General features: G+C 53.5%; 20 protein-coding genes across 20 annotated transcripts; 10 read left to right on the top strand and 10 right to left on the bottom strand.

Moving 5' to 3' along the window:
- Positions 1 to 111: 111 nt before the first annotated feature.
- On the top strand, positions 112 to 2,469 carry KL911_005148 (uncharacterized protein; the record flags this gene model as incomplete). The annotated part of the gene is made up of 1 exon (XM_043200518.1): positions 112 to 2,469. The coding sequence occupies one exon, from the start codon at positions 112 to 114 to the stop codon at positions 2,467 to 2,469; it is 2,358 nt and encodes a 785-aa protein (XP_043052113.1).
- Positions 2,470 to 2,728: 259 nt separating this feature from the next.
- On the bottom strand, positions 2,729 to 4,261 carry KL911_005147 (uncharacterized protein; the record flags this gene model as incomplete). Its single annotated transcript, XM_043200517.1, has 1 exon — positions 2,729 to 4,261. One exon carries the CDS (start codon positions 4,259 to 4,261, stop codon positions 2,729 to 2,731), a length of 1,533 nt encoding a protein of 510 aa, XP_043052112.1.
- Positions 4,262 to 4,705: 444 nt separating this feature from the next.
- KL911_005146 (uncharacterized protein) lies at positions 4,706 to 5,787 on the top strand (the record flags this gene model as incomplete). Its single annotated transcript, XM_043200516.1, has 2 exons — positions 4,706 to 5,318; positions 5,564 to 5,787. The coding sequence occupies 2 exons, from the start codon at positions 4,706 to 4,708 to the stop codon at positions 5,785 to 5,787; spliced, it is 837 nt and encodes a 278-aa protein (XP_043052111.1).
- A 51-nt stretch (positions 5,788 to 5,838) lies between these two features.
- On the bottom strand, positions 5,839 to 6,411 carry KL911_005145 (uncharacterized protein; the record flags this gene model as incomplete). The annotated part of the gene is made up of 1 exon (XM_043200515.1): positions 5,839 to 6,411. One exon carries the CDS (start codon positions 6,409 to 6,411, stop codon positions 5,839 to 5,841), a length of 573 nt encoding a protein of 190 aa, XP_043052110.1.
- A 45-nt stretch (positions 6,412 to 6,456) lies between these two features.
- Positions 6,457 to 7,343, top strand: KL911_005144 (uncharacterized protein; the record flags this gene model as incomplete). Its single annotated transcript, XM_043200514.1, has 2 exons — positions 6,457 to 7,209; positions 7,314 to 7,343. The coding sequence occupies 2 exons, from the start codon at positions 6,457 to 6,459 to the stop codon at positions 7,341 to 7,343; spliced, it is 783 nt and encodes a 260-aa protein (XP_043052109.1).
- Positions 7,344 to 7,380: 37 nt separating this feature from the next.
- KL911_005143 (uncharacterized protein) lies at positions 7,381 to 8,126 on the top strand (the record flags this gene model as incomplete). The annotated part of the gene is made up of 2 exons (XM_043200513.1): positions 7,381 to 8,018; positions 8,099 to 8,126. 2 exons carry the CDS (start codon positions 7,381 to 7,383, stop codon positions 8,124 to 8,126), a joined length of 666 nt encoding a protein of 221 aa, XP_043052108.1.
- A 62-nt stretch (positions 8,127 to 8,188) lies between these two features.
- On the bottom strand, positions 8,189 to 10,138 carry KL911_005142 (uncharacterized protein; the record flags this gene model as incomplete). The annotated part of the gene is made up of 1 exon (XM_043200512.1): positions 8,189 to 10,138. The coding sequence occupies one exon, from the start codon at positions 10,136 to 10,138 to the stop codon at positions 8,189 to 8,191; it is 1,950 nt and encodes a 649-aa protein (XP_043052107.1).
- Positions 10,139 to 10,207: 69 nt separating this feature from the next.
- KL911_005141 (uncharacterized protein) lies at positions 10,208 to 10,756 on the top strand (the record flags this gene model as incomplete). Its single annotated transcript, XM_043200511.1, has 1 exon — positions 10,208 to 10,756. One exon carries the CDS (start codon positions 10,208 to 10,210, stop codon positions 10,754 to 10,756), a length of 549 nt encoding a protein of 182 aa, XP_043052106.1.
- A 27-nt stretch (positions 10,757 to 10,783) lies between these two features.
- KL911_005140 (uncharacterized protein) lies at positions 10,784 to 12,061 on the bottom strand (the record flags this gene model as incomplete). Its single annotated transcript, XM_043200510.1, has 1 exon — positions 10,784 to 12,061. One exon carries the CDS (start codon positions 12,059 to 12,061, stop codon positions 10,784 to 10,786), a length of 1,278 nt encoding a protein of 425 aa, XP_043052105.1.
- Positions 12,062 to 12,257: 196 nt separating this feature from the next.
- Positions 12,258 to 13,049, top strand: KL911_005139 (uncharacterized protein; the record flags this gene model as incomplete). The annotated part of the gene is made up of 1 exon (XM_043200508.1): positions 12,258 to 13,049. One exon carries the CDS (start codon positions 12,258 to 12,260, stop codon positions 13,047 to 13,049), a length of 792 nt encoding a protein of 263 aa, XP_043052104.1.
- Positions 13,050 to 13,067: 18 nt separating this feature from the next.
- On the bottom strand, positions 13,068 to 14,039 carry KL911_005138 (uncharacterized protein; the record flags this gene model as incomplete). The annotated part of the gene is made up of 1 exon (XM_043200507.1): positions 13,068 to 14,039. The coding sequence occupies one exon, from the start codon at positions 14,037 to 14,039 to the stop codon at positions 13,068 to 13,070; it is 972 nt and encodes a 323-aa protein (XP_043052103.1).
- Positions 14,040 to 14,111: 72 nt separating this feature from the next.
- KL911_005137 (uncharacterized protein) lies at positions 14,112 to 15,020 on the bottom strand (the record flags this gene model as incomplete). The annotated part of the gene is made up of 1 exon (XM_043200506.1): positions 14,112 to 15,020. One exon carries the CDS (start codon positions 15,018 to 15,020, stop codon positions 14,112 to 14,114), a length of 909 nt encoding a protein of 302 aa, XP_043052102.1.
- Positions 15,021 to 15,237: 217 nt separating this feature from the next.
- KL911_005136 (uncharacterized protein) lies at positions 15,238 to 16,215 on the bottom strand (the record flags this gene model as incomplete). Its single annotated transcript, XM_043200505.1, has 1 exon — positions 15,238 to 16,215. The coding sequence occupies one exon, from the start codon at positions 16,213 to 16,215 to the stop codon at positions 15,238 to 15,240; it is 978 nt and encodes a 325-aa protein (XP_043052101.1).
- Positions 16,216 to 16,340: 125 nt separating this feature from the next.
- KL911_005135 (uncharacterized protein) lies at positions 16,341 to 17,537 on the bottom strand (the record flags this gene model as incomplete). The annotated part of the gene is made up of 1 exon (XM_043200504.1): positions 16,341 to 17,537. The coding sequence occupies one exon, from the start codon at positions 17,535 to 17,537 to the stop codon at positions 16,341 to 16,343; it is 1,197 nt and encodes a 398-aa protein (XP_043052100.1).
- Positions 17,538 to 17,677: 140 nt separating this feature from the next.
- KL911_005134 (uncharacterized protein) lies at positions 17,678 to 18,160 on the top strand (the record flags this gene model as incomplete). The annotated part of the gene is made up of 1 exon (XM_043200503.1): positions 17,678 to 18,160. One exon carries the CDS (start codon positions 17,678 to 17,680, stop codon positions 18,158 to 18,160), a length of 483 nt encoding a protein of 160 aa, XP_043052099.1.
- Positions 18,161 to 18,308: 148 nt separating this feature from the next.
- Positions 18,309 to 21,209, top strand: KL911_005133 (uncharacterized protein; the record flags this gene model as incomplete). Its single annotated transcript, XM_043200502.1, has 1 exon — positions 18,309 to 21,209. The coding sequence occupies one exon, from the start codon at positions 18,309 to 18,311 to the stop codon at positions 21,207 to 21,209; it is 2,901 nt and encodes a 966-aa protein (XP_043052098.1).
- A 14-nt stretch (positions 21,210 to 21,223) lies between these two features.
- KL911_005132 (uncharacterized protein) lies at positions 21,224 to 22,130 on the bottom strand (the record flags this gene model as incomplete). Its single annotated transcript, XM_043200501.1, has 2 exons — positions 21,224 to 21,251; positions 21,418 to 22,130. The coding sequence occupies 2 exons, from the start codon at positions 22,128 to 22,130 to the stop codon at positions 21,224 to 21,226; spliced, it is 741 nt and encodes a 246-aa protein (XP_043052097.1).
- A 141-nt stretch (positions 22,131 to 22,271) lies between these two features.
- KL911_005131 (uncharacterized protein) lies at positions 22,272 to 23,648 on the top strand (the record flags this gene model as incomplete). Its single annotated transcript, XM_043200500.1, has 1 exon — positions 22,272 to 23,648. The coding sequence occupies one exon, from the start codon at positions 22,272 to 22,274 to the stop codon at positions 23,646 to 23,648; it is 1,377 nt and encodes a 458-aa protein (XP_043052096.1).
- A 7-nt stretch (positions 23,649 to 23,655) lies between these two features.
- KL911_005130 (uncharacterized protein) lies at positions 23,656 to 24,852 on the bottom strand (the record flags this gene model as incomplete). The annotated part of the gene is made up of 1 exon (XM_043200499.1): positions 23,656 to 24,852. The coding sequence occupies one exon, from the start codon at positions 24,850 to 24,852 to the stop codon at positions 23,656 to 23,658; it is 1,197 nt and encodes a 398-aa protein (XP_043052095.1).
- A 236-nt stretch (positions 24,853 to 25,088) lies between these two features.
- Positions 25,089 to 26,876, top strand: KL911_005129 (uncharacterized protein; the record flags this gene model as incomplete). Its single annotated transcript, XM_043200497.1, has 1 exon — positions 25,089 to 26,876. The coding sequence occupies one exon, from the start codon at positions 25,089 to 25,091 to the stop codon at positions 26,874 to 26,876; it is 1,788 nt and encodes a 595-aa protein (XP_043052094.1).
- Positions 26,877 to 26,936: the final 60 nt, after the last annotated feature.

Genomic DNA, 26,936 nt, shown 5'->3' with positions numbered 1-26,936 from the left:
TTTGTTTCTCTGCTCAAAGCTACTTTGGTTGTATTCTGATATATTTAATTCTATGCTTGGGCATCGTATTTCTCCTACGTCTCACCATACTAGACCTCATAGCCTATACCAATGTGTGATAACGAACTAGAGCTTAGGAACAAAGATTCTCCTCCCTCTGTGGAGAAGGACAAACGACATCAAGATGAGATAAAGAGCTCAAACATGGCCGGCCGTAAAGCAGCAAAGTCTCTCAGACTATTCCGCGGGTCCGAGTCGTCTGATAGTTTGCCAAAAATGCACAAAGAATCAAAGATTGCCTCCACTTTTGACGGCGATCCTCATACTGACAGGAGTGAAGGTCAAAGCTCCACTCGCCATAATTCATTCACCATCACATCGGTGGACCTGGAGCGACACAAATGCCATCCTTCTATATACCCTAGCATGCCTCCTTTGGAGCCCGTGTCGTCGGCAACTTATATCCCTCATACACCTGTGGATTCGCGATGTAGAGCAGTTCCCGAGCATCTTACTGCCGCCGCTGAGTTTGATCATGAAGTGAACAACCCCGAAGTGCTAAGCGAAATTGAAGAAATTGAGGAGGCTATTGAGAAGGAAAGCCGCGATGTGCATTGTGCGGATTCCTCAAGATCAGCATCGCCTTTTTCCGACTCGGCAGATTACACACAGAATAAACATGAGCAATTCTCTGGGGGAAAGTTCCCATTGGCAGTGGAGTTGCAGCCTTTCAAGAACAAAGTGGGAGGCCATACAGCAATTTTCAAGTTTAGCCACAGAGCTGTTTGCAAAGCGTTGGTCAACCGGGAAAATACTTGGTACGAAAATATCGAACTTGCACACCCTGAACTGCTAAAATTCATGCCTCGTTATATCGGGGTTTTGAATGTGCGATACAGCAGTTTAGCGGATGACGCTTATGAACCCGCATCTTACGATAACGATCATTCATTAGAGACCAGTCACAAGGGAGACGAACTTCCTCCCGAGGTGGTTTTAGACGACAATAGACACATATTCCCGGAGTCGCTTTGGAACCATTACTCCACCAGCTCGCCACTTCCGGATAGATCCAATCCTAATTCTTTCAGTGACTCTGGTAGCTTGTTTGCATCTCCACAAAGTCGAGATGGTAAAGAATCACACGATGAGTGGGGAGCTACTAAAGTCAACACTAAACTACAAGAACTGGTCTTGACAGAAGTGTTTGCACCCATTAAGGAATACGCTAGGAGAGCACGAAGCAAGGCAACTCACACAGGACACCATAAAACGAGTAGCTTCGCAGGGGCTCGTTCCACAAGATCGCATAGACACTCTACCAGCGGGACAGGAAGTTCATTCAAAAAGGGATTACCCACGCCATTTGAGGAAGGTGTTTCCAGTGCTCAGACTTTTCCTCAGCTGACGGCTCGGAAGGATCATTTAAGTGGACACTCAAATTCCTTGCTGGACCTCAAGAAGCTTGCGCATGCCGATGAATGTAATTTCCCCGATAGAGAGACTTTAATAAACCAGATCAAGACACTGCCGCAGAAGGATGATGGAGGAGGAATATTTGATATGGACAAAGACACGACAAGCGAGCACGCGATTATTGATGATGAAGAGAGTTTGTCCTCTCCGCCGCTCTTGAACTCGCCTTCTTTATCTTCCAGACGTAAACATACTCGGCTGGAACGCTTCATTCTTCTTGAAGATTTGACCTCTGGTATGCAACATCCATGCGTCTTGGATCTGAAGATGGGAACTCGACAGTACGGTGTAGAGGCTACAGAAAAGAAGCGGTGTTCGCAGCGGAGAAAATGCCAACAGACAACTTCTCGACGGCTAGGAACAAGAATCTGCGGAATGCAAGTTTGGGATTTAAAACGGAACAGCTTCATTAACAGGGATAAATATTTTGGACGCAAGCTCAACGTTGGATATGAGTTCGTGAGATCGCTTGCTAGGTTCCTCTACGATGGCATTTCTATTTTCTCGGTGGTGAAGCATTTGCCGAATCTGATAGAGAACTTGAATGAGCTGCAGAAAATTTTCAAGGAGTTGCCTGGCTACAGGCTTTATGGCTCATCGATCCTGTTGATGTACGATTCCGATGCTGACCATGCGGAATCGCGGTCGACCTTGATTGTTCGTCTAATTGATTTCGCGCAATGTGTAATTGCAAACGAACCTCTTCCTCCAAACACTACTTATCCGCCAGCGCACATTGACTCTCCGGATCTGGGATATTTGAAGGGCCTTCAGTCTTTGATTTTCTACTTCAAACTAATGTTTCAGGAGTTTACGGGGCTACAGTACACCAACTACGACGAGTCTCTTGTTGTCATGAAGAAGCTCCAGTCTTCCGTTCTTTCCCGCGGTTGCGAATGGCTCGACAACTTCGAGAAGGAGCAGCCATGTCCATTTGATTTTGATCAAGTTCCGCAGTACTCCGGTTCCATCTTCGATAATGCATCGGAATAAGCCATTTGTATATTAATGTGTACTAATAACCATTCAGCTAAGGCTCAATCAATGTGTGGACAGTTGTAGAGTCGAAAGGCCAATAGAAATGACACACGACTGAACTTAAAATGTCCACCTTTGTTCTCCCAGTTCTACTGAGACCAATTAGAAGTAGAGCTTCACAATGGTCAATGTTAGCTGGTTTAGCGTAAGGAAAAAATCCAGAAAAAAATGTAAAATTATAACGAAAAGGGTAGTGTCTGAAACAAGTAAAAGACTACGTGCTGGCGTCGGAAGCTGAAGACGTCTCTGCCTTGGTGTCTCTGGAGACAGTCCTGGCAACAGGAAGCAATGGACTCTTTTTGCTTCTCAATTTTTTCCAAGCAAGGACCAAAGCTCCCAAAATCAGGAAGACCCCGATGGTGACTCCTGCTCCAATTCCACCTGCTCCAACGTTGGTCAGCTTATTAAGGTGGTAGGAGCCGTCGGCAACCTTTTCCATGTCAATACCCTTTTCCTCTGCCTCAGAAGCCTGTTCGTACGTAGAGGAGTATCTGGTGCACTGCGAGGACGTGCTTGAGCATTTTTCGCACCAGTCCTCGAGATGGGTAATAGAAACTGCTTCCGTTTTTTCAACAAAGTCGTCCCAGGAGAGCAGAGTCGAGTTCAGTCCGAAAAGCGGGTAGGCAACAAGCGCGTCCTCAGCATCGGTGCCATTCTTGAAGGAGAATTGCACAAAGTAGTTGTCCGAGGTGTCTTTCAGCAGGTCCCAGACCAGAGTAGCTCCGTAGCCAGGCATACCAGTGAAATTATCAGAGACCTGGTTCAGCTCCAAAAGACCGAAGACCTGGTACATCGTGTTGTAGGAGCCGGTGAAGTAATTGATGTAAGGAGAGCCTTTCTCCTTGGTGACATTCAAATACACGAGAGACGCTCCCAGAAGCGATTGTCCACCAATAGTAAAATTATTCATCTTGTTGGAAGCATCGTACGAAATTCCCCATTGCGCAGCATCTGCAAGAGTGGCAATTTGGAAACGAAGGGAGGAGTTCCACTTGGTGGCCCAGTCATCGTCGTGGATGCTTTCGACAAAAACGAAATCGTTAATGTTCATCGCGTTACCAAAATTGAGTTTCCACTTAGGGAATTTGGACGACGGAAGAACGCCAGCCAGCGACTGGTAGAAATCAAAAGTGGACGAGTTGAGCTCCTTAAACGCATCAGTTTCGTACCAAGCGTCAATGGCAGCGTCCGAAGAAGGACAGTTTTCGTCTCCCTTAATCCAGAAATAGTCGTCAGACGTTTCTGACTGCACGTCCATAAAGACGTACTGGTATCCGCCCAAAGGAGCCTCAACAGAGGTTCCATTGCTCAATCGAGAGTCCTGGGTTTCGGCAAGAGTCTCGTTTTTGTCGACGGCAGTGGAAGGAGGGTACAAACCCTGCAGGAAAGACATTTGGGAATACTCGATGACTGTCGAAGCCGGACATTGAGCGTAAGTGTCTCCGTAGACAAAGTAGCCCTGCGGGTCTAGCCCGTTAATGACGAAATCCGAATTCACAGAGTTCCCGTCTTTGTCCAAACCAAAGTATCTCTCCCGGAAAAAGCCACCCGAATCGACTTGTTCAACGGCTCCCAGAGTGGTGAGGTAGTTTGCCGGTTTGGCGACTCTATCATTGTGGCGACCAAAGATGAACGTGCCCACACATGAGTATTTTCCTTCAAGGGACTGAGAGTCCACAGCCAGAGCGATTGGCAGCAAAGAAAGAAGGAAAAACATTACATAGTTGGGGATACCGAGAATCTGCATGCATTTTATTTCAACCTCATTTTTTTTCCTAGATAAGGCGGATAATATTTTGCGCTAAAGTGTCAATGAGTCCACCTGTATTTGGAAATGACTAAATAAATAGTAATACATGTTTTCAGTGCTTTTGGGCACTTTGCACCTGTTTAACGGCACATTGTCTTAGAGAGTCCAACTGGTCCAAGCATTTGGCCGAGTCTCCTCCGCGCAGACACGCTTCGTACTGGGATATCGCAGAAGAGCAATTTTGCTGGATTTTCTGGAAGGACGGCACGTCGTTCCTGACGCACTGTTGCAGTGCCAGTTGCATCGGAAGACAGTCAGTCGGCTTCTTGTCTGGCGATTGGACGCATTTGTGGTAGCTGACAAACTGTTCTGGACAGAATTTGGCCACGTCCTGGAGGATGATTTCGTCTAAAAAGGACATGAAGACGAAAGTGAAAAATTATGGAAAATAATATTTCGAGGAAATTGGATTTTGAGACTCTGGTGGCGAAGTATCCACGATTGGGACGCTATTTCAACGGAGCCAAGTACGATTTCCATAACAACGATGCAGTGATTGCGATTACCGAGGTTTTGTTGAAGGAGTGGGGGCTGACGGTACATATACACAGCGACAGATTATGCCCGCGACTGTTCAATCGTCTAGACTACCTGGAGTTCATGCGCAAATTGCTGGGTTCTTGGGATGATCATGTGGGGCTTGACGTTGGGACCGGCCATCTGGCAATCTATGCGCTCCTGGGAGCCAAACTGTTTGATCTTCAATTTATAGGCACTGATATCGACGAGGAATCATTGGAGCTGGCTCGGGCCATTGTTGTACAGAATAACCTGCAGGAAAAAATCCAGCTGGTGCTGACCAGGCAGCAGGATCCGCTGTTTCGCCGTTTGGTTGAATTACTGGGCTCTCGAAACGGGTTTGTCATGTGCAACCCGCCTTTTTATTCTTCTTTTGAGGAGATGGAAAAAAGAGCAGAAATGAAGGCTGACCCACGGTTCCCCAGGGCCGCAGCCAACGAGCTGGTTATCGAGGGCGGTGAGGTAGCATTTGTGCGTCGGATGGTTTTGGAGAGCGAGACCGTGAAAAGCTCTTCTATTCGGTGGTTTTCCAGTCTCATCGGAAAATACGACTCGCTCAAGCCCCTGATCTCGCTTCTGCGCGCCCGCAAAATCGACAACTACGGCGTGCACGAGTTCCGCAGCAGCCAGACGCTGGAAGGAACACGACGATGGATCCTGTTCTGGTCTTTCCGGCCCGAACGGCCCGACGCAGACCTGTTCAACAGCGTAGTGCGTCAGAAAACGCGACGCGAGCTCCAGTGCACGCGCGACAAGCTGCTGGAGCGGATCAATGGGCTGGAGAATGTGGAGCAGACCAGAAGAGCGGACTCGGTCATCTTGGAGCTTCCGGGCGACGTGTGGTCGCGAGCTTACCGCCGTCAACTAAGATTCTTGGCAGATCCGGCTCAGGTAGTGCTGCTGCTCGAAAGCCCGATCAAAGTCGTCTGGAAGAGCGGCTATAACTACCAGCTGTTCGAAAGTTTCTATAACTGGTGTAGGAAAATAGAGCAGTCTTAGAGTTTTTTGAGATACCCCTGCTGGATGAGTCTCTCGACGTCTGCCTGGCGAACGAAAAACTGCGAGTCCTTAGTCAAGTTGAAAACCCCGTACTCTGTCTGGATCTCGCCGGCGTCTTTCAACACTCTCACGTCGATAAAGACGTCTTCAGGCGGCTCCAGCGTCCCTCCCAAATCGATTTTCTCCAAAGGCCCTTTGAACTCGCTCACTAGGTCGTTATACTTTTTCAGGTACTCCTGCTCTTGTGGCGACAGATTGTCCATCTGCTCCTTTGTGATCTCGTTATTGGCCCACACCAATTCATCCAGACGCTCTGCCCGCAACCGCTGGTAAGCTAGAAGACACCGTTTGTTGCGCCGCATGCACAGATGGCAGACAAACAGTTGTGCTTGGTTGACGCGATCGTCGTTCTGGCTCGCGTGTTCTGTCAGCACGTCGGCCTCTTTTTGCAGGTCCCGTATCTCGCGTACTATGGCCCTCACCAGGCTATCCTGGTAGAGCGGCAACTTATCTAGTGACTGTGTCCGTTTAGCCTCCAGTGCCAATTTATGTGCCAGATCTCCGTACATGGGAAAATAAATCAGAAAAAATAAATTGGATCAGCATTTGTATATATGTACGGTGGTGGAAGAAAGGGAATTTGCTCGCCCACGCAACGACAGTCTCTGGGCCCTGACATTTCAGCGAAAACTGCTCTGGCTGGAACTTCTTCCGTGTTCGATTTCACCGAGAGCCCTGTCGGATTCCAGAAATCTGTCAGGCCTCCACGAAAACGCTCGCTCCAGAACGCGCCGATCCCGAAGTTGCGCAACTTCGAGACGGAGGACTACTTTAAGGAGGCTTCACAGGAGCAGCGACCGCGCTGGCGGCCAGAAAAACAACCTGAACGGAGGCAATTGCTGTCTCCGACGCCTAAAAAACCAAAATCTGGAGGCACCCAGCTGGAACTACCGGGGCTGTCCGAGGGAGAACACGCGTCGCCAAAAAAGACTTTGGTCCCCGACAATCTGTCTGGCCTATTTGACGAGCTCCCTCAAAGTCCGCGAAAATCCACCTTGAGCATCAAGACATTAACGAATATAACTTCGGAAGAACCAGACCCCCAGATCCCAAAGATTGCACTGGAGCTTCCTTCCATCCCGGCGATCGAGCCGGGCAACCATTTGGTTCCGAGACCCCCAAAATCACATAATACTCGCAGAAATTACGGGATTACACGAAGCTACCGGGCGGAGCAGGACTCAGACAACGAGAGCGACGGGCTTGACGCAGAGCCCGTCAGCAGGACTCTGCAGCCCAGCGTTGACCTCAAGGTTTCAGGATTGAACAGCAGGTACGACCAGGAGATTGAATTTATGGCCGAAGCCGTCAGTTCTACCAGATCTCCACTGTCAACCAAAAGAACCGCACTTCTCGAGATGGCTCGCAAAGGCGCGATGGATGCCAACATGATGGATCGTCTTGTGCTCAGGGGCGTGGAGGATTTAGCTGTGGGCATTGAAGCTGCGGGAAACGATATCGTCCTTCTTTTGGCTTGGATGTACTTGGCCATGCCCATGAAAAAACAGCCACCGCTGGACTTCACCAGAAAGGCATTAGAGCGCTTCTTGCCTATTTCAGAGAACTTGCGAAAATACACCGAGAAACAAGCAAAGTTGGCCAAGATCGACCGGCTGGCCCTGGAAGATTTTCTTGAGCCTGTTCCGAGAGCTTCTCCTAGAGAGCTGGCATTTGATTATCTATTAAGCCGAGACCACCAAGTTTTGATGGAACTATGCACCGGAAAAATACTGAAACTAGTAATCGATGCCGCTCAGCTGGAGAACCAGAAAAGTTTGTTGGTTGTTGAGATGCTTGTGGACCAATTGCGTCCGCTGGCAGGGTTTGACAGAATAGAGAATCTGGTGAAATCTGCTATCACTAAAAGGTCAGAGTTTCTGTCAAATTGCTTGCGACTGGCAGTGATTCTGACAACAGAAAGGGAAAGCGGGCTACATGACGGAGTTCTCGTTATGCCACTGCTAGAGTTGGTGCGCCGGTCGCACATTCTTTCCGGAAACATAGCTTCGACCAAGGACCAAGAAGACGGACTTTTTGCTGTGGGAGTGCTTTACAACCTCCAGGAGCACGTTTTCTGGCCTCCAGACACCACACCGCTCTTCGAAGAGCTGCTACAGTCGGTTAAAATCGAGCAGAATCTGCAAAATGCCACAAGAGTTCATGCTATAGGTTATTTCTGTCTGTTAGTGGACTCAGCCACAGAAACGGTGAGGACAGGACTTGAAACCTTCCGCGCCTCAGTGGGGGATGCTAACCAGTCTATTAAAGCTAGGATCGAAGCCAAACTCAGCCAAATGTGTTGAATTCATCTGTTTGTGCCTGCAGGTGCATCTTGGCCATGCGCAGCATCTTGGACTTCCCGTCCTCTTTTTTCTTACGCTCTCCACCACTGGCAAGCTTCTTTGGCGTTTCTCTCAACCCAAACGATTTCGCCAGATGTCCTAAATGGATCTTCTTCACGTTGAAACACTCTCTTTCAGAGGCCAAGTGCGTGGCATACGCTTTGATGTGGCTGATGAAACCATTGGCTGCTATTTCCTTTGCTCGCGGCTCTTCCAGCAGCCATCTTTCCAAATCCAGATGGAATGTGGTTGCCTGGGTGTCCCAGCTGCCGCCCTTTTCGCCTGGTTTCTCAAATGCCTCCTTTAGCACCGATTCGTATTTTTGGAACTGAATGCCAGATGGATGCAATGGCTCTATTATTTTCAGATAGTTTTCTTCGTCTCCTGGAAGCAAGAAAAGAACGGATTTTCCAAGAGAGCCGGCTCTGGCGGTTCTGCCCACTCTATGAAGATGGTCGTCCAACGCAAAAGGGGGGTCAAACTCGACGACGTTGTTGATATGCGGTAAGTCGAGGCCTCTCGACGCGACATCCGTGCAGAGCAGAATCGCATTATTTGGACTGTCGGCAAACTGCTTGAGAGTAGAAGTTCTGGTCTGTTGCGAAAGGGAGCCGTGCAGCTTGAAAATGCTAGATCCAAATAGCGAGCCTGAAGTGTCTTCGGAGGCCGCTTTCCTGGTAAGCGCGATAAAGTGGAAATCGACAGATCCAGAGCACGAGAAAAACACAATCGTTCTGGAAGCCGTTTGGTCCTTAATCAGGTTCTTGAGAGTTCCGGCCAGCGTGACAAATCTCAGTTTCGGAGGAATGACCACCACCTGCTGCACCAGTTGATCGGGCACCTTTGTGATCTTCTCACTAGTGGTCACCAGTTCGGCTTCTTCCAGCGACAACTCGCCCAATTTCTTCACAGTGGACTTGATGGTGGCCGAACAGAGAATGCTGACTCTTTTGGCCGGCAAAGAGGGATAGTGGAGAGGCACCGCAGACGAAGAAATGCTGTGTAGAATTTTCGTTATGCTCTCCTCGAATCCAAGCTCCATCAGCCGGTCACCCTCGTCCAGCACGACGTACCGAATTTTTGATAGATCCAACTTCTGGGTGTGCTCGATATGGTCCACAAGTCTTCCCGGGGTTGCCACAAGGATGTTGACACCTTTGCGGAGCCGAGCTTTTTCGGACTTTTTCTTCTCTCCACCAATAACGTTTCCGGCGACTATCTTGTGGTGGCAACGACGAAGAGACTCGAATACAGAATAAATCTGGGTTGCAAGCTCACGCGTGGGAGCCAGGATCAGCGCGAAAAGACCAGATGTTCGATCAATGTCTGGAATCTCCATCAGCTTTTGGAAAATTGGTAGCGCAAAGGCCAAGGTCTTACCAGAACCTGTTTGAGCCTGTACAAAGAGATCATTATTTCCTGCTAGCAGACGTGGAATCACCTGTTGCTGGATCTTTGTGGGATTCTCTAAACGCTGACTAAGAAGGTGTGCGTTGATTTTATCGTTCAGTCCAAGTCCGGAAAAGGAGGAGGTATCTAGAGGAGCGTTCGAAGGAGAAAGAACATCTATCTCAGCGACGGGTCTGTCCTGGATTTCGGGGTTTGCAGTGAAAAGCGACGAAACGTACGTGTTGTTTTTGCCACCCTCTCCACGACGCTCGGGGAATGCGGTTTTGTGCGGTCTTTCTTCGCCCTCGGCAGTCGCAGTTTCCTTGGTGCGTTCACCTAGTTTTATCTGGTTCACACCCTGTTTCTCTTTTTTCTCATTGCGGCCGCGGCCTTCGCTCGCGAGCTGCGATTTCCGCCTTTCCTTCCATTTTCCACCCGTCACCTTCACTTTTTGCTTTTTTGCGCGCGGTTCGCTCGCAAAATTCAGTAGCAAGTCATCCTCCATAGATAAATAATTTTCCAAAAAAATTCGAAAAAAATCTGAATTTTTTAATATTTTTTTCTAAGTTTATTTATGTCTGATCCAGTTATCAAAGAAATATCTATCCGCGTTAACGGGCCGTCTCTTCTGATGGTCCAGCAACCGACAGTCCATAAATACAGCACAATATCACAAACACGACTCAAGCCGGCGAGTGGCGTCCTGGAAATGGATATACCAATAGACACCTCACGTTTTTACGATGAGAGTAAAGCTTCCCAATGGGGAGGTACCAACTATCAGACCTTGAGGGGAGTACTAGTGGATGGAAACGGATACTATGTGGGGCGCATGCGCGATGGGGAGCTCCATCTGAGCCCCGTGACTAAAACTTGCCAACTTAGACCGTCGTTTAAGTACATTGACGAAATGAAGGCTCGCAAGCAGCAAAGAGAAAAAGAACTTAATAAACAGTTGGACGATCAAGTGATGCCTGACGACAAGAAGAAAGCACACGTTGTGCAGATGACAGCCAAGTCTACAAACGAAAATGCTCTCAGGCTCGGAGGAGCTTTGGTGAGCAAGAAGCTGGAAGACGAGGAAGAATGGGTGATGTATGAGTATAAAAGAAGTGTACAGTAATGTAAGAATCAATTTATAGCTAGCTGTTTATTTTCCCAACTCAACGACTTTCTCGGCGGCCTCGTCAAGGTCCTCGAACAGGTACAACTTCAGTCCGGACTCGCTAATGAGTTTCTTGGCGATGTCGAGGTTGGTACCTTGCAATCTGACAACAACAGGGATGGTCAAAGACAGGTTCTTGGTGGCAGCAATCAGACCTTCCGCAACGTAGTCACATCTGACAATACCTCCGAAGATGTTGACGAAGATGGCCTTGACACCCTTCTCGGAGATGATCAGCTTGAAAGCCTCCTCAATGGTCTCCGGAGTGGCAGTTCCACCAACATCAAGGAAGTTAGCAGGAGATCCACCGTACAGCTGGACAACATCCATGGTAGCCATGGCCAATCCGGCACCATTGACCAAGCAGCCAATGTTGCCGTCCAACTTGATGAAGTTCAGGCCAAACTTGCTGGCGTGGACCTCATCCGGGTCCTCTTGGGTCAGGTCTCTCCAAGAGAAGACCTCTTCCTGTCTGAAGGCAGCGTTGTCGTCAAAGCCGAACTTGGCATCCATGCACATCACCTCGTGGTCGACGGTTTCCGACAATGGGTTGATCTCGATCTGGGTGGCATCTTTGTCCTTGAAAATCTGGTACAGCTTCTTGATCGTCTCGGCAGCCTTTGGAACGGCCTCTGGAGAAAATTTGAGCCCGGAGGCAATCTGCTTGGCCAGCTCGTCACTGATGCCCTTGTTGTAGTCCACAGGGAACTTCTTGATGGCCTCAGGGTTCGTCTTTGCAACACCCTCGATGTCGACACCACCCTCTGACGAGGCAACCACTAAAGTGGACTGGTTTTTTCTGTCCATGATAATAGACAGATAAGCCTCACGCTCGGCGTACTTTCTCTCCACGACGTAAACAGCAGTCACCTCCTTTCCGGCTGCACCAGTCTGTTTGGTGATCAGCTTGTGGCCAATCATCTTGGAAGCGAGATCCTTGGCCTCCTCCGGGCTCTCAATGAGTCTGACACCTGACTTCAAGCCATTATCAAAGTGGCCCTTACCTCTGCCTCCCGTCAGAGCCTGGGCCTTGATGACCAGGTCTTTGGTGCCGAGAGACTTGGCGATCTCGTAGGCGCCCTCTGGAGTAGTGGCCGCTTCTCCCTTAGGCACAGGCACCCCGTATGATCTGAGCAACTGAGCAGATCTATACTCGTGGATGGACAAGAATCTTCTTTGCGACTGACGTGTTAGAAGGACAATGTCCGGTATGGACGCACTTACAGCCTTCAAAATGGACTTTCTCAATGCTCTGGTAAACATTTGGTCTAATTATTGAGTAAAAGAAAACAACAGCGTTGGGAACTTAAGAAATGGACAACTCTTTTCCTTTGCACAGCCAGAGAAATGAGAGGAGCCCGAGACGGCGGCCGGATGGGGTGCGAACTTTTTTTTTTTTAAAAAAAAACATGCGTTTTTCGGATCTGCGCACCGGGGCGAGGAAAAGGAGACATTACAGATGTTTCCCTGCGTGTTTGTTCCCGCTGCCAACGAGGCCGACATTTTTGTAGGGGTCCATGCATCGTCTGTTCCGTTGAATCTGACCCTGCTGGTGACAGACGCCGACCAATTCGACGCGTACGAGTGCACCAGCCGGATGGAGCTCGACAGGCTGTTTGCGCTGAACGACGCAGCAATTGGCGGCGAAAATGAAATCGACGCGTTCCTTGACAAGCTCGCTGACCTGCATGGCGTTGTTTTGCGCAGAGAGCCCGGGTTTGTGACCCTGTGCAAGCCGGATCTCGAATTCCGGTTTCCGTTGACGCGATTATCAGACGATAAGCTGTTATCTGTTCGAAAACAGTTTCTTGCGCATGTGGGGCGGCTGGGCGCGCTGGAGGCGAGTCTCGTGACGAGCCTTGCGCACGAGCTCAATAAGAAGAACCAGATCATCCTGAAACTCGCCGCGTCCATCGCTCAGGACTACCTGGGCAACACCCTGGAGCAAGACGAGGCTATTTTGCAGAGCGACGAGATCCAGCGTCTTTTTCTCCAGACAGGCACGCTCCGCAGCTCGCTTGGCACGTCGTTCAGACAAATAAAGGACGAGACCGTCTCTAATTTCAAACAGTCTAACTTGTCGGTTGCACAGGCCCTGAAAAATCTATTCACAGCGCACGTAGAGCTGGAGCCTACTAAACCGTCCAAACGCCGCAAGCCCAACACCCAGACAGCACCTGACACGAGCCCCAGGAAGCGGCTCAGAGACCACACTTACAACTTCCCTATCAAACAGAGAAGAACCCGCTAATCTACTGTACTATATACATCATGCCGTCTGCGCTGTCTTGCGCCACGCGTCAATGACCATCTTTAACGCCGCCTTTTGCTCGCTGCTGCGCTTCTTGTAGAGTCCCTCTAACACAATGACCCAGAACTCGACAAACTCGGACAGCTGCTCTTGCGACTGGGGCTTGCTGGAATATTCTGCTATGCTATGCTTTTCTTTGAGTAATTTTAGCGGATTGATGCCAGAGTTAGAGAAATAGCTCCCGAAGGTGGATATGCTGTAGTGTCTGAGTGTGTAGCAACAGTCGCGCAATGAATGTTGTTTCGAAGGGTCGTAATCTATCATGTCGAAATCGTCGCCAAATTCCTCCCGCAGTACGTGCTCTATGGCCTCCACAGCGAGCGTGTGTACTTGCGAATAGACGTTGTCGGCAGCCACTTGTGTGTCTTCTCTGCTCACCTCAAGCTCCATCACATCGCCATTGACCCGCGAGAACTCTGCCACTAGACGGTCGGCGATCATTTGCGACGTCATGTCTTCACGGTAGGATACTGTGAGCACGCCTTGGGCCAGAGCCTTAACGCACAGGTTTTTGTCGTTCGAAAACAGCACAACCATGTTCTCTGACCCAAAAAATAGACAAGCGTCCAGGATAGCGTCGTCTTGGACGGCCCCGCGGTCGAGTCTCTCGTGCAGTCGCTGGACCCGCAAGATCTGGTCGTTGTTGTGCAGAAACCCGTAGATCCAGTCAATGGCCTTGCGAGCGGCACCGGAGACATGCGAGCTTGACGACTTGAGCCCGTCGAGCTCTCTCACGACCTGGTTGGGAATAATTAGCTGATGGGGCACCGGCAGCCCGCGAAGGCCGTCCACTATCGGCAGATGATCGAGCAGGAAATTGGTATCAAAGATCAAAACAAGGCTGCTGGGAGGCATTTGGCCTGGCCTCGCCATCTGGGACACAACGCTGCTTCGTCGGTCCTCAATGTCCATCATATCGAAATCGGACATGATAAGAAATAAATAAATTTAATAAATTCAAGGAAAGTTGTATTTGTATAAAATTCAAACTTGGGCACCAATTTATTTACTCTGCTTCGAGAAGCTCAAAAAGTCGTCGTTCTGAGCAATCTCCCACTGGAGATCAGGTTGGAACTCCATGTACAGTGTCTCCCTGTCGCTGTTCATGTGGTAGGTGTATGCTGCTTCCTCGTCACCGATAATCTGTTTCTTTCTGCCCTGGTTCTCCGCGGCATCAGCCAGAAGCTGACACTCGCAGCAGCGCTCCATCAGTGAGAACATGTACGCAGCCTCGTCGACAGTGTATCCGACGGTGATGAGCCCGTGGTTCTGCAAGATCGCGCCGTGGCCATCGCCAATGGCAGCAGCGATTTCCTCGCCCTCCTTGGCCTCGATAGCAACACCACCGAAAGTTGTGTACACAGCATGCGACTTGTAGAAGTTGCAGGCGTCCTGGCTGATCATCTCAAGCGGCTTGCCAAACGCAGAGTACGCCTTTCCGTACACGGAGTGCATGTGACAGGCAGCGTTGACGTCCGGTCTGGCCTTGTGCAGAGCCGAGTGGATAGCGAAACCCGCAGCGTTGATGGCCACTTTGTTTCCGCCAATGATATTTCCGTCCTCGTCGACCTGGACCATGTCCTTGGCCTTGAGCAGGCCAAAATGGATACCGAGCGGGTTGATCCAGAAAGTGTTTGGGTCCACAGGGTCTCTGACGGAGATGTGTCCCGAACTTCCCTCGGTGTAGCCCTTGCGGGCAAAAACTCTAAAGGCGCCGGCCATGTGTTCCAGGAGCCATTCGCGCTTCTTGTACGGGTCGTCAAACTCAGGGATAGGGAATGGAGGAGGAGCTCCCTTGGAGATGTTGTGCACGCCTCTCTCTGTGAGGGCGTATCCGCGAGAAGTGGCCGGTCTGATGGCTTCCGGGATCTGGCCGGATTGCGTGGTGGTCTCGGTGACAGCGGGGCTCATTAGCAGGACGGATAACGCTTGTGCTTTATATATCCTGAAAGGGATTCCACGAACGGCAAAAGACGAAGATAAAAAAATACACCTTTGCACGCGCGCGTTTTCCCTAAAACATACTTGCGATCAGATCAGACGGCAACTAGTACCTATGAAATAACATGTCAAAAACCTTCTCTAAACAGTTTATAGAGGCCGAAAACGTGTTTACCGGCAGTCTGGCCTACGGCATGTTGTTGCCCATGCTATCCAACTTGGTCTTCTCCTTGGGTCTGGCCAGACCAAAAGCGGGAGCAGGCTTGTCGTCGTCCTCTCCCAGCCCGTCAAATAGCTTTCCGTACTTGCCTCCGTCGGACCTCTGTCCCTCCAGCTGCTGCTGGAGCGTCAGTCCGGTCTCCTGGACCTTCTGTCCGAACTGCTCCATGGCCCTTTTGGCCTGCTGTGCGTAGTCCTGTTCGGCCAGCTGCTTCACGCTGGGCTGGATCACCGTGTCGTTGACCTCCTTCACAGACTTGGCCACCGTCGTGCTGAACAGGCCCCAGCCCTTGGAAAACGTTCCCAGCGGGTCTTTCTGCAGGGCGTCCAGCGTGAAGCCAGACAGACTGGACCCGCGCTGCGCAGCCGGCGCAGGCGTGGACCCGAAGCCCTGGTACTTGCCGCCCTGCGACGGAGGCAGGTCTGTTGGACGCGTGTCGTTGGCCTGGCCCAGCTTGGCAAAGTAGGCCTCGTTCTGCTCCATGTTTGGCAGCGCAGAGTCCCTGGAATCGGAGGACAGCGTGTCCTTGGAAGGCAACGTCTCGCCGCTGTGGTCAGGCTCGGAAAATTCCCTGCCCTCGATGATGCTCGTGAGTTTGCTCTTGTAGTCCTCGGCCACATAGTTGTTGTATTTCTGCTGCGCAGGCAGCGACAGGTCCAGGCCGTGCGACTCGAAATACTGCGCGCACGCAGCGTTGCCGCCCTTCTCCATGCGGCTGAGCTCCTCCGGCTTGAACTGGTCCATCGTGATGGACCTCACGAACGAGATGTGCACCCCAAGACCACGGTGGACGCCTGCGCACTCCAGACAGATGAAGATGCCGAACTTCGGCGACGCCCACTGCGGGTTCGGGGCCTTGCAGTCGAAACACTTCTTGTTGTCGCCCTGTTTCTGCAGGGCCAGCAGCTTGCGCCGGTTGTCGGGATCAACGCTCCAGTCAGACATAACGAAATTAAAAACAAGTTGCGATTGGCATTACGTAAGAAATAGGTGCAAATCGCAGAGCACAGCCCGTGGCAGCGACCGCAGATCGCAAGCTCTCTGCTCCACTGCTTGTGTTCCCTGCTTCTCTATAGTACACACATAAACGCCAGCAGGCCCAGGGTCCACCAGTTGCTTTCGAGCGTCCCGGCCCCGTTGATCGTGTTGGTGGCCGAGGACAGCATCATGGTGTGCTCGGAATCGGCCTTTTCCACGCTCGAGATCCAGTCGCTGAGGTCGGCGTTGCTGATGGTCTCGTCGAAACTGGTCGAGTTCGACAGAAACACCGTGGCAGTGCCGTCGCTGCCAAAGACAACGCCGCCCGTCATGACGGCGTCGGGCGTGCGCTCCAGATAGCCCTCGTTGGCCAGGCCCGTCTCGATGTCGCCGGTGCCCTGGTAGTCGTGGATCGTCGAGTAGAAGTGCAGGGCCTCGGTGGTGTTGAGGATCTCGAAAATGTCGAACTCGCCGCAGCCAGAGCTCCAGCACGAGCAGTTGGCGTTGGTCGGGTACTGCGCCGTGCGCGGGATGTGCGCGTTCAGCAGCCAGATGGCCGGCATGTTGTAGGACGCGGTGTCCTCGCTGACCGTGTCCTCCTCGGGCGCCAGAAACTGGAACAGAAACATCTTGGTGGTTCCGTAGTAGCCGTGGTAGGCCGGGATGCCGTCTCTATAGACGCCGCAGTCCTTGCCGAACCCGGAGTCGCCGCACGTCACGTTCGACATGAGGACGAGCTCCTGGTTGGAGTGCAGCGTCACGTTGTCCAGCACGGCGCTCTCGCTCGCGGGCGACACGCCGTCGGCGTCGACGTAGTCGAGGGCCCTGCCGAGGCACGTGACGTTCTCACCGACGTTGCCCAGGAACGTCACGTTGTCCGCTTGGCGGCTGTCGGAGTCGTAGTACGCGAGCCGCGACCACGAGCCGTTGGTCTGGCCGAAGGTGTAGTCGTCGGCGACGTAGTAGCCGAATTTCTGCAGGTTGATCGGGCCCCTGATGTGCACCGAGACCTCGTTGTTGAGCGGCGAGATCGGGCCCTCGAAATTCACCGGCTTGTGTCTGTTGACCTCGCACGTGCACGAGTCGTTCGAGCTCGAGTCGATGCTCTTCACGTTGAAGAAGTAGCCCTCGAAGCCAAAGTTCTGGAACTGCAGCACGCCGTACTGGTCCGAGTAGACCTGCGACGAGGACACTGACGCAGACGCGGCGGACGCGGTCGCGTGGGCGCTGTTGCCGTTGGCGTTACCTGCCAGGGCCGTGGCCAGCAGTGCTAGCCGTAGGAAATTCATTTTGCTGAAAAATCTCGCTGAAACGGCCTTTTTATATGCGTTGCAAAAATCAAAAATGCAGACCCAGCTTTTCTGTGTGATGTCGCTGCCGTTCCCAAGCGCTTGGCTCCTTCCAAGCAAACATTATATACTCCCGATAGATGCTTAGCCATGCGGCGCGCGCCGGGGCTGCTTCGCCACGTTTTATGCCAAGGCTTAGCATGCTGCAACTACGCCATACCATCTCTGGATCGCCGCGTCGATCGGCGCAACCTGCGCAAATATTTCAGGCCACCGGAGCTGTCCAGCACATGCGTTTGTTCCGAGCTACGTTCCGGCTCGTGCCCAATCCGCGCTCGCAGAAAGACGCCTGGCACCTCTTTGACACAGTGCACGCGCTCGCGCTGCCGCCGCGCTTCCGGCTCGCCCAGTTCACCGTCCCACGCACCGCGTACCAGGGCACACACCGCTGGATGAACAAAATGGAGCTGCTGTACAAGACTGTAGACGGACAGGACGCGGAAGACCTCGAGGAGCTGGACAGGGGACTGCGTGAGCTGCGCAGCGACCAGTTCGACGTGCAACTCCAGCGTGTCGAGGAGGTGCCAGAACCGGGCCGCGAGCGGCCCACGCTGAAGGAGTGAAGCGTGCTAACGGCTGCGCACTGCTGTGTGCTGCCCAACACGCCTTTGTCCTTTTTCTTCCGTCCGTTTTACTGGGCCCCATCTGTCTGTCCGATCAAGGCTGTGCACATAAATATTCATGTAAAATAAAAATATTGTAAATAAATACATGGAAGACGTCCAGATCTCAAAGCTTGCAGACCAGCTCCTGCGGGATATAGATTTGCGGCTTGACAGAGCGCTTTGCGGGAGCCAGCCTGCCGACCCGCGCGCCCTGCAGGCCTTGCTGGATCGCATTGAACAGTTCCAGCCAAACCCCCAGCTCCTGGACTCGCGGCTGCGTTCGTTTGTGGGCCGTTTGGTGGACGTGTACCGTCGTGTGCTGGCGGGCGAGCTGGCCTGCGGGGAGCAGGTTGGCGTGATATTCTACCACCTCGCCAAAATACGAGGCATCAAGGTGGTCTCCAACTGTCTGACGAGCGATCTGTACCTGTTGGTGTCAGTCATTGACAAAACGGGCCGTCTCGGCGCTTCTGACCGTGCACAGTGGCAGGAGACCTTTTTCCTGCTAGTATGGCTGTCGATCCTGGTTCTGGTGCCGTTTCCGCTCGAGAAAGTCAGGCCCGGTCTCTCAGAGGCTCTCTTTGACCTCTCCCGCAAACACCTCCAGTCCAGCGGCAAGGAGAGCGACGCGGCGGCGTTGCTGACGGCACGGCTGCTGTCACGTGCGGACTGCGCGACGTTGCTCCAGCGTTTTGTCGCGGACAACTTCAACTCGCTCGCGTGGGAGCAAAAAAGCGTGTTTGAGCAGCTCGGCCTCCTCACAACGACAAACCACCTGTTCCGGCTGTGTGCGCCACAGACGCTCGAGCTGTTTGGGCAGCGCCTGCTGGTGCTGATTGCAAACGAGCTGGACACGCCGAACGCCTCGTGCTTGCGGTTTTTTGTCAAGAACCTCGGCAAGCTGGGCGTCCATTTTGTGCGGACCGGCGACTACGACGCGGTCGAGGAGGTATTTAACTATCTGTTTGACTTTGTCGGGCACGCCAGCACGGTTATCCGGTACTCTGTGGCAAAGCAGCTGGCGAAGATCGCGGGGCTGCTCCCGCAGCAGCTGCGCAACGACGTGGTGCGTGCGCTGGTTGCACAGCTCGAGCTCTCTGCCGACGGCCGCGTCGACGCCGAGTCGATCGACGTCGAGCTCTTCCACGGCGTGTTGCTGGCAATCGGCGAGCAGGCGCGCACGAGACAGCTGGACACGGCGTTCTTGCCCGAGCTGGCTGCCCTGCTGCACCAGACGCTTTTCCTGGAGCAGTACCGCGTGACCCACGCAGTCGGGTCGAATGTGCGCGACGCGACGTGTTTCATCATCTGGTCGCTGGCCAAACGGTACAGAACAGACGAGGTGGGCCTTGAGCTGTGGCGGGCATTTTTCCGCGACCTGGTGCTGTGCTGCTGTTTCGACAAGGAGCTGATTGTGCGGCGCGCGGGCGCCGCGTGCGTGCAGGAGGTGGTCGGCCGCCACGGCGACATTTTCGACCGCCACGACAGGCACAGCCTCAAGGTGAAACTGGTCGAGGCCCTGGACTACACGGCGCTGGGACAGCTCGACAGGGCGTTTGCGCTGAGTTTGGACATTTGCAAGATGGGGCTTTTGGAGAGAGAGATCCAGGCAGCGCTGGAGCACGCCGTTCTGCACAGAGACTACGAGATCCGCACACGGGCAGCACAGACGCTGCGAAAGATCGGCGATACACAGCTGATCGGACGGTACTTCGAGAAAGAGTTTCGGCCAGGACGATTCTATGTGCTTGCGGAGCTGCTCCAGGACGCAACAGAGCTCGACACCGACAAATACCACGAGCTTTTCGTGGAGTTCACGTTCGACTTCCACAGAGACCCGTTCCACAAAGGCGAGGAGTTCCTGCACCTCCTGACAGTGTTGTGTCGCCACGGATTTGTTCCGAACGACCACGAGCTGGACACCGTCTTCAGCGTGGTCAGAAACGGCAGCGACCAGGTTTCGCGGCGGTTCTGCGAGCTCGCGGGGGTGCTCGTGCTACCAGAAAAATATATCACGAAATGGCTGTCGTATATTCGAAACGGAAGTCTGGTGGCTGCGCGCGCCGTTGGACTCGCACACTGGCTGGAAGCAAGACTCGACAACGTGCTGGGGCTGGTGGCCGGGCCGGCCGACGCAGAGCTGCGCAGCTGTCTCATTCTGTCGCTCGCAGAGTATCTGCACCGCCACGACGTGGCTGAGCACCAGAAACAGACTCTGATTGCCTGTCTCGACGACTACACGGTCACCAACCGCGGCGACGTCGGGAGTCTGGTGAGATCGGCGACAATGAAGCTCATCGAGGCCAATAGAGACAAATTCGGCAACCGCGCGCTCATTAACCGCAAACTTCTGCGCATAGCAGGCGAAACCATGGAGCGGCTGCGTGTGGCGGCGCTTAAGCTCGCGGCAAAGCTCAACGGCTGGCAGTTCGCCCCGCCAGAGTCCGACGTGGACCATTTCCAGGCCCTCATGAATATCTACCGTGCGCATCTCGTGCAAGACAGAGAGCTCTCTCGCGAGTTCTGGAAGGGCTACTGTTTTTCTGCCGGGTCCCAGCAGTCTCTGGCGCAAGCCACCAACGCGGCGCTGCTGGCGTTCTTCCAGGCCTGGGAGCGGCTGGACGACCGAAAAACCGTGCTGGGCGACATTCTGTCGATTTTGAAGCCGCTCGGCACCGCACAGGGCCGCGTCGAACGTGCTACCAAAACGCAGGACGCCTGCTTGCGGTTCCTGTGCAACGCACTGGAGCTGAACCTGCCGCTGCCAGCCGACGTTGCTGTGCGGAGCATCTTTGTGCGCGTGTACAACCTCACGCTCGGGAAAACACACCCGGGACGGCTCGCGGTAGCCATTCGCGTGTTCGTCCAGCTCGCAATAGCAGACCCAGCAGACACGAAAGCAGACTGTGTGGCACGGCTGTCGAGGCTGAGCAAGGAACACCCGGCCGCAAGCGTGCGGCTGGCTGCCCTGGAAGCTCTGCAGGAACTTGAGTGCGACTCAGTTTAGCGCGTCCTTCAGATTCACGTTTGCGCTGCCGCGTGCTGCCGGCTGCGGGAAGTTCTCTCCAGGTTTCCAGCCGATCATGAACACGAACCGGAAGGTCGCCGGCAGGTTGCCCGTGCGCGGGTCGCCGTGCATCGCGTGGTAGATCGGCTGCAGCGCGATCAGCAGGTCCTTGCGCAGAGCAGGCGGCGTGCTCAGGATGGAGTTGGACTCGCCCATCAGCTGCAGGTCCTTCATGAGCGCCAGCACGTCCGGGTACTCCACGACGATCTCCTCGACGTCGATCGTGAGCATCTGGAAGCCGGCCTTCTGCATGAGGGTGCCGACGTCGGACGACTCGACGAACGGCGACACACGGGGAGAAAGACCGCCGCAGCGCTCCATCTCGGCCAACTGCAGCGCCGTGCGCAGCTCGAACAGCGTGTCGCCGGCAAACATGGACCCGACAAAGCACCCGTTCGGCTGCAGCGAGTTGTACAGCTTCTTGAAGACCGTCGGCAGGTCGTTGATCCAGTGCAGCGACAGGTTGGACACAATGACGTTGAACATGTCCTTCTTCGCCAGCAGCGGGTGCGAGTACGCCTCCTCGTCCGCGTTGACGCGCTCGATGTTCAGCCGCGAGTTGAACGGGGCGTCTCTATATTTATCTAGCATGTTCTGCGACGAGTCCACCATGTAAATTTTCTCGATCTTGGATCGCACCAGGTTTTTGTCGTCGCGCCATCGCTTGTCGTCGTCGGGGCGGACGTCGCACAGCTGGCGCTCGAAGTTGCCTGCGTTGCAGCCAAAGTCCATGACCGTCGAGAAGGGCGTTTTCAGGAACGCCAGCCGCTCGATCGTGCGTCTTGCAACCTCGTCCCTGATATACTCCACCATCTGGCTCTCTTCGTCGCGCGCGGCCCGTTCGCGCTGTTTGAGCTTCATGTCGCGGTTGAACACGTGGATGGACGACCAGCGTTTGCAGACGGCGCTCGGGGGCTTTTTGAGCCCGCATCTTGACGCAAACATGACAATCGGCGAAAAACACAAAAATGTGGAGAAGTAAAAAATATTTGAATAAATTTCATGTCGCTGCCCAGGGCCACCAAAAAGCACAAGACGGCACTCTTCAAAAAACTCGCCGAGCTCGGGCCCAAGGAGTCGTTGCACAACAAGCTCCCGCAGGTGTACGGCGTGCTGCAGCAGGCCCAGTACGCAGCAGCCGGCTTCCTGGACTTCACATTCAAGGTGTTTCTGCGCAAAAATAATCCGTACTACAACCATTTGTTCTTCACTTACGTCGAGCAGAAGACGCCCGATCTCGCGCGCGGATACAAGATCCGCGGCTTTCTTTTGCACGGCAGCTACGAGATGGCCGTTCGGGAGTTCCGCAGCGCCGAATTCTTCGCGGACCCGCGGGCTGTCGAGAGATTGCATGCGATCACGCTGCTGATCGAGGCGAGTAACAGAAACGACACCGAGACAGTCCTGTTTATTTTGCGAAAGCTGCCGTCGACGATGCTCACGCCGCTGAACTACGCGAGTCTGGCCGCCACCGCGCTCAAGAACTCCAACTACGACGTCGTCGCGGCCGTGTATCCAGACATAGCACGCACAGAGTTCACGAGCGAGTTTTTGCTTGACCTGTGCCGACTTTTCGTGGAAAACAAGGACCTAGAGCGAGCATTCGATGTGGTTCTGAAGGTGCGCGATCAGGAGGCGCAGGTGCCCGTGGCGACGACGGCGGCGGCCTTGCTGGGACCCACATATAGCTGGGAATTCCTCGACAAGCTGGAAATCCCCATCTCATACGACGAGCTCGCGCCCAAAATGTTCCAGGACAAGCTGTTTGCGAGAAACAACTACGAGGAGATAGAAGAGCATTTTAACGAGATTAGCGGGCTCAAGCCGCGGACCGTGCAGCTGGCCCTGTACGCTGCGCTGCGCTCGATATATTTCTGCGGCCATTTTGGTAGCATGATTTTTGTGCTGCGTTACGTGGTCGGGAACAATTTGCAGCACCTGCTCGAGGACCGCCATTTCCACGTCCTATTTGAGGGGGCGGCGAAGCACGCTGCTAAACTGTGCAGCTTGAACATTCTGGAGCTGGCCGCACGGCTGAATATTCCGCTGTCCGATAAAGACGTGCTGGCTCTTCTGCAGTGCCACGCGAGCGGCACAGAGCACGAGACGCTGTATCTTGCAATTGCAGAGATCAGAAAGCGCCGGGAGCTGCCAGACAACTGCGTCGAGTACCTCAGACACGTGTCGGTGAGCACGAACGACCAGAAACTGAAGCTGGTTGCAGAAAGACCAGAAATGCAGATGATCGTGCCGCTCGAGCACATACAAAGCACGCTGGACAGCCAAGAGCACCGCACAGCGCTTGTCCACGAGCGCTTGCCCGACCACCCGGAGTACTTTTACGCGACGGACTACGGTAACTCGCAATGGGTGATATAGTAGTCTTTTAGTAGGCTTTAGATAACAAAGTGACGACACACACCGCGATGAGAGCCAGAGACGCGTTGCACGCAAACTGCTCTCTCCACAATTTCTTGGCCACCACGACATCCTTCCGGATCTTCGTCTGGGCCAGCTGCGAGTACACGGTCTTGCGTGGCTCGAGACCCTTTGGCAGATGGCTTGGGTCCGGATTGAGCTCCTCGATGAACTGCTCGAGCTCGCCGCATTTCATTCCGATCTCGAGATACAGCGGGTCGGAAACCGGACACTTGTGGTGGATGACCCTGAGGTATCTGGAGAACACCCTGAGCATGCCCTCGTAGGTTCTGCACTCGAGGATCAAGCTGCACGTTTCTCCTTTCCTGATCTTGACGTTTCTCTCAAACACATCCGGGTTCTGGAACACTAAGGCCAGCGTAGCGATAGCCATCACCTGCGGAATCGCACAGAAACAGTACGTGGAGTGGTCGTACACCATCGAGAGGTACACCAGGACGTCCCTGACGTGGCCCAGAACGTTGAGCACGAGCTCAGTGCTGCAGTTCAGGGCCTCCTGGCGATACTCGGGCCGTGCAAAGTTGGCGAGCTTGTCTGTGTGCTTGGCCCAGATCTCCTTCGGCCAGAATGACCGTCCGTCCTCCAGGTCCTCGCGGAAGTCTCTGATGATGTTTGTCTTTTGCAGGAAAAGACCCATAGACTCGCTGAGGTACATTTTGTCGGCCAGGTCCGGGTGTCCAAAGCCTGCTGCCACAATCATCCGCGTGAGTCCTTCTCCCACTAGTCCTGCGACATAGTGGCAGTACAGGTCATAGTCCTTCACGGTGGCCACGCCGTTCAGGTTGAACTCGTCATTCACCACGTAGTCAGCCATGCCGTTGCCCATCCTGTGCGCAACGTCCTTGATGACGTCCTGGTACTTCGGCTGCAGTTTGTGGTACTCGGTGAGAACACTATCAAAATGAACCAAAACGACACGATCTTTTTCGTTCGGTCCGTTGCCGTGGAATGTCCAGTCCTTGAGATTCAGCTTCGAGTCGAACGCTCTCAGCAGAGGAATTTTCAGCTCTGGGTCGAGTGTCATGTCATCCTCGACCGTATCGAGCGCTCGGAGAACCAGGTAGAACAGCATGATGACATTGCGCAGCTCAGGGTTCAGTTCCATAATCACGGCGACAAAAGAACGCGAAGAGTGCGCCAGCATCTTGTAGCACATCGCTTCGGACGGAGACTGCGACTTGGTGTCCAGTGGGTTTTCCACGTGTCTGAAAAACTTGCTATACTAGTTAGTGGACGGGCAACCGGGAGGATCTTACAATTGCACGACGGCCTTCAGCTCGGTCGGGTGGAGCACAAGGTCTAAGAGTTTACCCATGATAACCAATAAATAAAAAAAATGGAACGAAAAAAAATAATTTATACGAGGAGCCAGTTTCTGCCATGAGCTCTGATTTCGACGAGAAGGATTTGCACCAGGGCATTATTTTTGCCCTGCACCTGACGCCCACGCTACGCAGCCATGTGCCCAGGATCATGTCCTGTGTGGGCGGGCTGATCAGAGACCTGGTCAAGAGCCAGCCCAACACGGGGCTGGGGTGCTTTCTCTTCAACTGCATCAAAAAGGACGCGTCGGTCGACGGCGTGCTGCCCGTCTTCGAGCTGCAGGACATCAGCATCGACCAATTGCAGACGGTAGAGCAGTTCGATGGGGACTCTGTGGCTGTGCTCGAGGAAAACCCGGAAATCAATTATGGGGAGCAACTTGCCCGCATGCTGCAGGTCGCGCGCGACAACTTTGTGGCTCCCCCACGCTTTACCAAACCGTACACGGTCCGTCGCGTCTTCCTGTTCTCAGACTGCGATCGACCCTTTAACGGCAACACCTCGCGCAAAATCACCCTCTGGAACATCCTCAACGACCTCAGCCTGGAAAAAATCAACATCACGCCTTTTCTGCTCGCCAACAAGCCCGACTTCGATCTGTCAGAGTATCAGACTATCTTCGAGACTCTTGACCGGTTCCGGCCTGCTGTGGAAAAGCTGGACATGGATCAGATCGAAGACAAAATTCTGCGAACCAAGGAACTCAGACGGACCTCCTTTAAATGCACTCTGGCGCTGCGAGACATCAAGATTTCTGTTCAGGGATGTCCGCTATTCAAAGAGCCCCGGTTGCAGAGCCCTTACCGTTTCTTCGACGACAATGGCACATACAGGTACGTGGAGTCGCAGTCGGTAAAGCTCGACACCACCACGGGCGCCAAGGTCAACGACGAGAACGTGGTATCGACCATTGGCTTTGAGAACCAGCACGCTACACTGGACAGAGACCTCATAGCCAAGCCGTTCGACAACGACAACAAACCTGTGCTCCAGATTGTTGGGTTCCGCAAGATCGAGTACTTTGTCCACCACTATTCCGTGGGCACGCCTGCGCTGGTCACTCCGAGCGACTTGGAGCAGTACACGCACTCGCGCCGATCTTTCTCGGCACTGTACCAGTCGCTCACGGCAAAACGCAAAATGGCGCTTGCGTGGGGGTCCACGCGCAAAAACCAGGCCCCCACAGCGTACTACCTGGTCCCCACCGCTGCCTCGCTCGGGTACACCACGAGCATCGAGCCGTATCCTGACGGCCTTGCGCTCATCCCACTCCCGTTCAAGGACGACGTGCGCTGCCTGCCGGGCTATCTGTTGCAGATGGAGCCGAGCGCGCCAATCTTTCCCAATCAGATCGAGGACTTGGTTACAGAGATTGTGGATATATTCAGGCCGTTACCAAACCCGCAGATCGAGTGGTACTTCAAAGTGTTAGAGGACCATCTGTTGCAGCGTGAAGTCGACTACGACCCGCAGGTCCCGCTGGAAATACAGAAACAGCAGATGATCGATGGGCAGGACCAGCTGAAGAAAAAGTGCATGGAGCTGCGCAACCGGCTGGGAAACTCCAAGAAACTGAGCCTCCTAGTGGCCGCAGTGCGTGCAGAGCTGAACAGAGTGGACAACTTCCAGCAGCTGAACGTCCAGCCGACTCGTGAGGACAAGAGGGCTATGTTGCTGACCGACGACATCGTGCTGAAAGCCTACAAGCTGGGACAGCTGAATGATTTCACCTCGGACCAGCTGAAGGTGTACGTAAACTCGAAGGCGAACCTAATTCCGAAAGCGAAGACCAAGAAGGAGATGCTGGAGAATATCACGGATTACTTGGACCGGACGGTGGGCTGAGAATACAGGAGACGGACGCGACAGCTTTGCATGCGCGACATATAGCAGACCTCGTTGCTA

This window comes from Ogataea haglerorum (genome assembly GCF_019207285.1).
Source record: "Ogataea haglerorum isolate 81-453-3 chromosome Unknown 81-453-3_NODE_19_length_153765_cov_101.931563, whole genome shotgun sequence".
Lineage (NCBI taxonomy): Eukaryota > Fungi > Ascomycota > Pichiomycetes > Pichiales > Pichiaceae > Ogataea > Ogataea haglerorum.
The sequence above is the reverse complement of the archived record's forward strand: the minus strand, read 5'-3'. Positions and strand labels throughout refer to the sequence as shown.